Source organism: Juglans microcarpa x Juglans regia, chromosome 6D (genome assembly GCF_004785595.1).
Source record: "Juglans microcarpa x Juglans regia isolate MS1-56 chromosome 6D, Jm3101_v1.0, whole genome shotgun sequence".
NCBI classification, from domain to species: domain Eukaryota; kingdom Viridiplantae; phylum Streptophyta; class Magnoliopsida; order Fagales; family Juglandaceae; genus Juglans; species Juglans microcarpa x Juglans regia.
The window spans coordinates 29461552-29472359 of record NC_054604.1 but is presented as its reverse complement, the minus strand read 5'-3'; the positions used below and the strand labels follow the sequence as shown (position 1 = coordinate 29472359).

Here is a 10808-nt window from a genome sequence, read left to right as displayed (position 1 = left end):
GGTACAAAATTTCTCTCTCTCTTTTCTCTCCGTTCAACTGACGGGGTGGGGAGAGGGAAAGGGAGAGGCAGAGAGAGGCACGAGGAGAGGGAGAAGAAAGAGAGGAAAAAAAAAAGGAGATGTGACACATTGATAGTGTACTATTTCAATATGTGGGTTCCATCTGTAAGATTATTTTGTATCTATAATATTTTTCTTTTAGTTACGCAACACTGTCTAAATATTAGTGCACAAATATTATTTTCTCTAAATAAATAAAAAAACACTGGAATCCGTGGCTTGGACGGCGAACTTTAGGCGGAGCATTCACGAAAGCGGTACCCTTTCCCCCTTCCGTGTTAACGACGTCCACTACGAAGGATGGAAAATGGCTTTTCTTTCTTTATTACTTTACACATACGTATTTCACCTTCCAATTGAGAATATACATAATGAGAATATACATAATTGGAAGTAAAACTCAGATTTGTTCCATTTTATCTAATATTTATAACAATTGTTACAATAATAAAAAGATTTTATAAAATTAAATTCATACGTGATTTTATATAATCTATTAAATTATTATATGATAAGAATTTTATAATTTGATGTACAATATCAAATTATGTCAATTGATAAATTTATTTTTATCAAATTCTTTTATTTATCAATATAAATATTTTCAAAACATTAAAAGTGAAAAGTAATTAAGTCCTCTAGAGAAAAAAAAATAATGTTATAATTCCAATTTTCTTTTTTAAAAAAATTATACTTCATTTCCCCCTACATTCGTTGGCAATCTATTATATTTAAGAAAATGATACATTTATAATTATTTTTTACAATTTTTATATAATCATGTATAAATTTTTATATAATCATGTTTTATACATGATTATATAAAAATTATAAAAAATAATTATACATTTATCGTTACTATTATATTTAGAGTAATACTAGGTACAAACTTAAAAAAAATAAGGACTGATTTGGTTACACAAAACTAAACTATCTTATCTCATTTAATATAATTATTACAACTTTCCAAACTCTCACTTAAAATATAATAAATAATTTAAATTTTTTAAATTTCAGAATAAAAATAATATTTTAATAATATTTTATTTAATTTTTAATTTTATCTCATTTCATCTTATCTCATCTGTATAACTAAATGATATTTATAAAAAATAAATCTCACTAATAAAAAATAATTATTTTTATACATTTTTTTTAGATTGAATCTACTTTTTTACCATAAACTTGTCTGAAGTTAGTAAAAATTATTGGAAAATTATTTATCTTGCACTTATGGGCATGTCAATAATTGGGGGCATTATGATTCTTGCGTGGTTGAATGAGATTCAAATTCCATGAATGAATTGACGTCTGGCTGACAGACAATTCATGTTTTAATATTCGTCGGTGCGTATAAATTATTATATGCTAGCCCTACGTATGAAAATATCTTATCATTAAAACTTTTTAAAAAAGATATATATATATATATATATATATTACAAAATTCCGACTTGCATAAGGAATTTCTTTACAAATGTACGTCCAATAATTTAAAAATTATTTAGATAGGATGATCTCTAAAAAATTATTTACATATTCAATCATTCGTTTGGTTATTAAACCTATCTCAATTCAACATTACAATTTTTTCAAATTTCAATACAAAATATAATAAATAATTCAATTTTTTCAAATTTTAAAATAATAATAATATTAAAAAATAATATTCTAATAATATTTTATCATCTCAACTCAACTCAGTTCAATATTCAAACGTAATAATTATTAGATCAAAGTCTGAAATCATTATTTTAGTTTCACCAATGTGGCATACAAGCATTAACTATAATAAGATTCTTTATTGAATTTATGATATTATCGCCTCATTATATAAAATGCGACTTTTTTTTTTTATCTCTCTTAAATAATCTTTTATTTTAAAAAAAAAGAGCTTAAAAATTGATAAATAATGTATCATAATGAAATAAAAACGTGGTATATCTGTCACATACATGAATTTATGTCAATATTATACTAATGTTGTCGTGCAAAATATCACATAAATAATTTTACGTGAATCTAATGTTACGAGTATAACATTATTTTCATTTAAATAAGTTTTGTGGGTACATCTTTTCCTCAAAAATCAAAATAATAATCCCATTTTTTATTAGTTTTTTGGAATTTATTTATTAAATTCCTTAAATTTTCATCATTTAATGTGTTGTTATTTAATGTTTTAAAAAACGTCAATCCTGGCAACAACAGGAGCAGTCAATTCCTATAAATAGGCAGCAACCTCATCCTTTTCGTGTTCCTGTTAGGCTGTTATAACTAAAACTCGTTCCGAGCTTCGTTGCTACCGTCTTGCCTTTCGTAACGCTTTGAATCGCCATGACCAAGAACATCCTCGTCACCGGTGGAGCCGGTTACATTGGCAGCCACACCGTACTCCAGCTCTTATTCGGCGGTTTCAAGACCGTCGTTGTCGACAACCTGGACAACTCCTCCCCCGTCGCACTCCAGCGCGTCAAACAACTCGCCGGCGATTTCGGCCAAAACCTCTCCTTTCACCAGGTTCCAAGTCCAACTCTTCCCATTTCGATTTCCCGAGTTTATATTTCTCTTCCACGAAAGAATATATCTGAACTCTAGACGAAACTTATTTATTTTGTATTTGTTTTGGTCGTTGTTTAATTTCAACACGCGGTTTGCTGTTTTGGTTTGGAAAGGTTTGAGCTTTAATGGTTTGTTGATTCATAGGTTGCCTATTATTGCAGTTTACGCGTGTTTGAAATTAGGCTCTGATCCAAACATTTGTATTAAATGTTTATATACGTTGGACGTAGAAATGTGAGTGTACATATACACATATACATACTTATATAAATTATATATTGCTTTATGGAAACTTTATTCTGAACACAAACGTAAAGTTACGGACTTTATGTGGTTGATCTTTTTCCGCAACGTATTTTTTGTTTAGCGGTGTTCCGATTTAGATTGATTATGTTTTCCTTCTGCTTTTTGTTCAACTTTTTTTTGGGGTTTTTTTTTTAGTTTTTTTTTTCAACCTTTTTGTTTTTGTTTTCATATTGATGTTTTTCTACAGTGTTGCGACTTATTCTGATGGTCCTTGGACCAGATAGCATCTTTTCCCCCCGTAAATAAGAGGTGGAGGGTCAGATTATTGTTTCCATCCCTGAGTTCGTGAGTTGTGTATTGACCTGCCAAAATATAGAAAATGGATCACATGTTATTGGGCTTCAAATTTTGAAGTTTCAAGAGGAGAGTAGAGTTTGTTTGATGCGGGTTGTTATGCAATAGTCTAGACACGTGCCATCACTATCATATTCTGGTGTCATATATATCAATCAAAGAAACTTTACCTTCTTTAATCTATATGCGCGGACCAAAAGTGTCGTGTTGTAAGATCTGATGCGAGTAAAAACACATGGTTATAGTGCTATTCTTTACATTTTCTATTTCCACTCTCAGGTAGACGTCCGGAACAAACCAGCACTTGAACAAATTTTTGCTTCAACACAGTAAGTACTTTATGTCTATGATAGACATGACAGTTTTACATTATGTTTGAACTTCCGTTTAGATAGGAATTCAGTCATATGACCCTTTCTACCCGTTGTCCTCTGACTGTTATGCACATTGTTTGCTTCAAACTTTGATGGCTATCATTCTATGCAACTGTTGTCAAATATTATTGCACTTCTTCAACATTTTCAAAGGCAATCTCCTTTGCTACAGGTGGTTTTCCTTTTGGTACATGATTTTTCAAAAGTAAATCACCAGGGTTTTTTTATCCAATCAAGCTCTATGTAGTTATATTAATGTTTCTACCTTGAAGACAAATATAACCTCTGATGTTAAGGCATGTGTAAGATCGTCTCGCCTGAAAAACAACCTTTTTTTTTTTCTTTTTCTTTTTTTTTTTTTTTAATTTTTACTCATACAAAACCATTTATAATTGTTTTTGAAAAAAATTGATATTTTGTTCTTAATTTTTATCCTCGTGCTTAATTATTCAGGCCATAAGTTTTCTTGTCTGTCCTGTTTTCACTGCAGATTTGATGCTGTCATACACTTTGCTGGGTTAAAAGCAGTTGGTGAAAGTGTGCAGAAACCATTGTTATACCACAACAACAATTTAATTGGGACAATTACTTTGTTGGAAGTCATGGCTGCACATGGATGCAAAAAGGTATTCTGCCATTTTTTGCTTTAAAACACTGGCACATGTGTATACACGAGGTTCATGTTTTTCTAAAACCAAAGGTGTTTTAACAAACGCAAATTTTTCTGCTTGTCTATTATTCTGTTCTTAGCTTTAAGAGAATATCAGTACTCAGGAAAGGGTTTCTTAACAAACACTTGTTTTGTTATCTAGAATCGACGATCTCTTTTGGACGTCCTCCTTGTAAATCTGTGGCAATGATTTGCACTGTTGGGATTCTCTTCTTTAAATTGTTCGCTTCAGTGTTTTTCTGGCCCTGCAAATGTTCTGTTAATGCTTGTACCTCAGTTGAATTGATACATATGCAGCATCTGATCTGCTTATATTCTTTTCATCAGTATTAAAACCTCATTTTTTCACTAAAAAACTGTAATTACAGTGGAACACTAATATGCCCTTTCCTCTTTTTTTTTTGTATAATTAAGAAATAATATGCTCTTTACTACGGGAACAAAAAGTATCTATTAGTGAAACAAGAGCCATGTAGTTCAATTCAACTAAAGTCCAGAGCCCGCAATTGCCTATATTGCAAATTAATAAAACATGATGCATTACGGCTTAGTTAAGTTTGAACATGACATTCGTTACAGAGGCCATATCTTTGAGTTGTTCCTATTGTACTCTTATGTTGATCTCATTATTGTATCTTTCTTTTAAGTTCCATTTCCCCCACATTTTCCCCCTCGATGGTGCTCCTTACCTGAAAAGCTATCTTATAAATAATTACATGACTTTATATTACTTGAACAATTCCTTATTCTTGAATTATTTCAGCTTGTGTTCTCATCTTCAGCTACTGTCTATGGCTGGCCAAAGGAGGTTCCATGCACAGAAGAGTTCCCTCTTTCTGCAGAAAACCCATATGGACGAACCAAGGTATGTAATACATTTATTAGGTACTTAGTAGGCAGAAAGCCAAACATGCATCTGATAACTAGTCAACAACAAAAATGATATATTGTAATCAATAAAAGATAAAATATTTGGGGGCCTTTGACTCGAGCCCCCTACTTGTATTCACCCTTGGATTTTTTGGCTTCCCACAATTTTTTTTTGATAGTTAATAAGAGAATTTTATTCCAAGTAAATAGGCATAGCCCAAGTACACAGGATGTATACAAGTGAGTACACCTAAATACAAGCTAAAACAAAACACAACTAAAGCAAAACATTACAAATGTTCCTATCCCTTACAAGATTCTTCACCCAAAAACTTAAAGTGCTAAAAAAAAAGTCCCTGAGTTCCCCCATAGAATGTTTACAATCTTCAAAACACCTCCCATTCCTCTCCAACCATAGGCACCAAAATAAACACAAGGGGATCATCCTCCACATTGCTGCACTGCCTCTACTCCCCACTAGACATTGCCAGCAAGCCAAGAAATCGACCACATGCATAGGCATCACCCAAGCAATGCCTACCCTTGCAAAAATCTCATTCCACAATGCCGTCACCACCTCACAACGAAGAAAAAGATGGTTAACGGATTCACCATCCTTCTTTCACGTATAACACCAATCAACCACCAATAAACCGCTCTTTCTCAAATTGTCCGTGGTTAATATTTTCCGAAGAGACACCAGCTAACAAAAGAAAGCAACCTTGCTAGGCACCTTTGCCCTCCAAATACGTTTCCAAGGATAGTCTTTAGCTCCTTGACTAGTTAACACCTTGTAAAAAGATTTCACTGAAAATCTGGAGTTATTAGCTTGCACCCTCAGCAGACTCTCGTCCCTATTCTGATCAATCTTCATATCATATAATCTTCCAAAAAAATCAGATACTTCACCCACTTCCCAGTCCTGCACATCTCTGTTGAATTCCACGATCCAATGTAACATGTTATTAGAAAACTGATAAGAATCAGCCACTGCAGCCCCTTTATCTCTAGCAATCCTAAAAGGATTAGGATATGCATACTTTAGAGTTGAATCCCCGCACCAAGTATCATGCCAAAAATAAATTTTTGTCCCATCCCCCCACTTTGAATTTTATGTTTTTGACAAAATCCTCCCATTCCAACCGAATGGACTTCCACAAACCCACCCCATGCACCCCTTTTACTCCATTAGTACACCAACTCCCCCACATCCTCCTATATTTAACATCCACAATTTGCCTCCATAATGCATTACTCTCGTTATGGTATCTCCAAATCCATTTCCCAAGTAAAGTTTTGTTGAAAAGCTTTAAATTTCTCACACCCAAAACTCCACATGAAACCGGTTGACAAACCTTATTCCAACTCACCAAATGAAAATTTCTTTCCTCCCCATTACCATTCCACAATAAATTCCGAAAAATCCTCTCTAATCTTTTTGCCACCCCGGTAAAGGAAAAAGAGAAAGGAAATATGTAGGGAGATTAGACAATATACTTTTATCAAGGTAACTCTTCCCCCTTTTGACAAATAGAGTTTTTTCCAACCAGCTAACCTCCTCCCAATCTTCTCAATAACCCCATCCCAAATAGAAATTGATTTGTGAGGAGCACCCAAAGGTAGTCCAAGTTATCTCAAAGGTAAAGAAGCTAGCTTACATCCCAAAATATTAGCCAAATAAAAAATATTCCTGACCATACCCACTGGAACAATTTCAGACTTAAAGTGCAATTGAGAAGCATCTCTTTAGAATTTACTTATGACATCGGATGCGCCTCATACTTTCAGCTCTTCATTGAAGAAATTTGTCGTGATGTCTACCGCTCGGACTCTGAATGGAAAATCATATTGCTAAGATACTTCAATCCAGTTGGTGCACATCATAGCGGTGATATTGGTGAGGATCCCCGTGGAATTCCAAACAACCTCATGCCCTTCGTGCAGCAAGTTGCTGTTGGCAGACGACCTGCACTGACTGTTTTTGGAAATGACTATTCGACTAAGGATGGTACTGGGGTATGTTCTTTTAACTTGATTCAATTCTCTCATTACTGGCTTGGCATCCATTTTTCTTATCTGTGTAAGTGTAGTGTATGAATAATTCATACATATTTTGTATATTTGTCCTGCATTACTGTAGAAGAAAATTTGGGGTCATTATAACTGCATCTATTATTTTTCCTTCTTAGTTTCTGGTCCTTGCTTTTGATTATGATACTGCTCATCTCTTTTCAGGTGCGCGACTACATTCATGTTGTTGATTTAGCTGATGGGCACATTGCTGCCTTGCAAAAGTTGGACGAGCCTAGTATAGGTAGGCGCTATGAAGCTGATGTGTTAAATGATTATATGGTTGGTTTTATTACAATATTTGATGGGGTTATTATGACAATTTCACAATAGTCATATTTCAGGCCTAAATTTCTTGTGATGTTTATTACTTAAGTATAGAGTTTCCTCTGTACCCTTACATTTACCCAATCTGTAATATCCACAGGTTGTGAGGTTTACAACTTGGGAACTGGTAAGGGAACATCGGTTCTGGAGATGGTTTCTGCATTTGAAGAGGCATCTGGCAAGGTAAAAGAAAGAGAACTCTACTTTTGTATTCAGTTTTCCAATTGTTCCTATACATTTTACTGAATTTTATTATTTATTTTTTTATAGAATAATTGCTTGGGGGTTCATTTTGCTGAACCCAAGTAGTTCATGTGAGCTAATTGTTACTCTGGGCGTTCTCTGTTATTGAGTAGGGCGTCCATTATATTTGGTTTCCAAAATCCAAGTTTCATGGTGTTCTACCTCAGTGGGATTCCTCTCGTTCCTAGTTTTGAGTGTTGCCTTATGTACAACCTTTGAATTTGGGTTAGAGGCAGAATATTGCATGCATATACCAAGAATACTGTATAAACTGTTGTGAAAATATGTTAAGCATGGAACAACTGTTCTGATACTAACATAGCCACAATCTGGACAAGTGTAATTGGCCCGTCTAAGCATAAAACTTCTGACGACGCCAAATTTAAATGTTAGATCTTTATTCTGCCTGAACTGGAGTAGGCTTGCATGAGTCTGGTTCCTTGATGTAGGCCTTTTTAATTCTCTGAATTGCGCTGGAAGAATCTAGGATCGCATTTGTTTTTCTTAAGCTTGAGTTTTACTTCAAATATCTTACTGTTCCAGAAAATTCCACTCGTAATGGCTGGGCGGCGACCTGGTGACGCTGAAATTGTTTATGCATCAACAGCAAAAGCAGAAAAGGAATTGAATTGGAAGTAAGTACTAATTTACAAGCAAATAAGTACTCAGGTGTAGATCATTCAATCAACACTAGCTAAAGGGATTCGTGATGTCCACATGCTAACACTTCCCATTATTTTAACCTTATAAGTTCTGCTATAAATAACTATAAAAGGTGAGAAAATGTATCAAAATTGTTTTTGTTTCCTTAAGTGGTAAATTTTTTTCAAGGCCTCTAGCTTTGGGGCATTTCCATGTGGTGTTGCATCTTCTTATAAGTTTAATGTCCTTTGCAGGGCCAAATATGGCATCAACGAGATGTGCCAGGATCAATGGAACTGGGCAAGCAAAAACCCTTATGGCTATGTATCACCCGAGTCCACGAACTAGTACGTCGTTAATATTCCATTTAAAGGTTACATGTCGCCTGTGGTGTCATGCTGTTGAAGCCTTCTGAGAATAGGTGTAGCTAAATTTTAAATTACAGGATACCGTCCTTTTTTTTTTTTTTTTAAACAAGGGTATAGCTGAATTTTGTTGGTGGACTTTTAAGCTGATAATCATTGTGGCGTCATAGGTTACTAGCCAAGTCCTTCTTGTTTTATTTATTTCATCATCATAAAGGTTCTATTAGGTTTCCCCCTCAAGAATTGGTGGGACTTGAATCACTCATATATGTCTGCTATAATCCCCATCTTTAAGTTCACGAACATTTTGTATGCACTTTAAAGGAGTCTCGTGGGCTTGCAGCCTTTTAGACCGGTGTATATTGCAATAACATTATTACAATTCAAATACAACTTTACATTAGAAAAATTATGCGTACAACTTTGCTAATTCATTCATAGTACAGCTTTTGACCTTCTAAGAACAGGTAAGTGAATGCCAGTAAGCACTAAGCAGTCCTGCCTTGGATTAGGTGAACAAGTTTTTTAAGACGAGAAACAGTCGTCTGTGGTGTTTTACGAGTAGTTGCCAGTGTTGGCGGTGGAACAACACATGCCACAAGGGTTGAGGAGTCCATGAAAATTGTGTGTGGTGGTGGGTGAAGGCTGCACGATGATCGGCTGACTATATTTCGTCTATATATGGGAAAAATTGAAGGAAAAAGGCAATGAAAATAAGATAGAGGCTTTGCAAATGGCAATTGGAATAGGCAAAAAGGGAGGGAGCAGTCTAAAGGGTGATCCTTTCAAAAGAAAAATTATATTCTCAAGGTATAGAATGAATAAAATTTATTAGAGTGATATTTTAGTGAGCAAAGCGCATTGTTGAGTGGAATTATTTTGAACTCCAAGTAGTGTTGGGTGGGTGGGTTTGCTATGAATTTGAATTGCAATAACCGTTGGACATTTTGAAATTTAGGTCTCGTTTGTTTTCACAATTTTTTGAAATTCATCTCATTTTATTTAATCATTACAAATTTTTTAAAGAATATTTTGGATTCAGAGATGAGTTGATATGATTTGTGAATAGTAGAATAAAAGTTGAATTATTTATTATATTTTGTATGAGAATTTGAAAAAGTTATTTGGGATTTGAAAAGTTAAATTGTTTATTATATTTTGTGTGAGAATTTGAGAAAATTGTAATGATGAGATGAGATGAGTTGATATGGGTTTTGAATGCAATTGAAGCCGAATGCAAAATAAAATAAATAATTCAACTTTCTCAAATCTTAAAATAAAAATAATATTAAAAAAAATATTCTAACAATATTTTATTCAACATTTTATTTTAATCTCAACCTATCTCATCTGCTAAAACAAACGAGACTTTAGTTAGGTATGGGATTTCTCATTGGCGACTTTGGATTTGTCTCGTTTGTTTTCGCATATGAGATGAGATGAAGGTTAAAAATTAAATAAAATATTATTAGAATATATATTTTTAATATTAGTTTTGTTTTGAGATTTGAAAAAGTTGAATTATTTATTTTATTTTATATGAAAATTTAAGAAAATTATAATAATTAAATAAGATAGAATAAAATTTTTTATGAAAACAAGCGAACTCCCAACTCCAAGGTTGGAGTGTAAATGAGAGTTTGGCTACAGGCAACGGGGGTTGGGAACCTCGGGGAATCGGTTGTGTGACGTCAATCGAGATATATTAAAAATAAATAAATAAAATCTATAAAAATGGAGAGAAATTTCTTTCGTGACACAGCACCATCATTTGCATTTCCAAAGTCATCTCACTCTTCCCTCCAATGGCTCCCTCTCTCATCCTCTTCCTACTCTTTCTTCTCTCACCCATCTCTACCTTCTCCGCATCTTCTTATTTTTTTTCCACTATTAAAGATGATCAGAAGAAGACTACTCACATAGTCAAAGTCCAACCCGATGCCAAGCCTTCCATTCCCTACCCATCAGCTCTGGTACGAGTCTTCACTCTCTGCATTAAGGAAAACGAGGACGGAACCACCAGCA

General features: G+C 33.8%; 1 protein-coding gene across 1 annotated transcript; it reads left to right on the top strand.

Moving 5' to 3' along the window:
* The first annotated feature begins 2299 nt into the window (after positions 1-2299).
* On the top strand, positions 2300-9192 carry LOC121236084 (UDP-glucose 4-epimerase GEPI48-like). The gene is made up of 9 exons (XM_041132577.1): positions 2300-2580; positions 3502-3551; positions 4087-4222; positions 5030-5131; positions 6925-7152; positions 7372-7450; positions 7634-7716; positions 8320-8411; positions 8673-9192. The coding sequence occupies exons 1-9, from the start codon at positions 2398-2400 to the stop codon at positions 8764-8766; spliced, it is 1047 nt and encodes a 348-aa protein (XP_040988511.1). The 5' UTR covers positions 2300-2397; the 3' UTR covers positions 8767-9192.
* The last annotated feature ends 1616 nt before the right edge of the window (positions 9193-10808 follow it).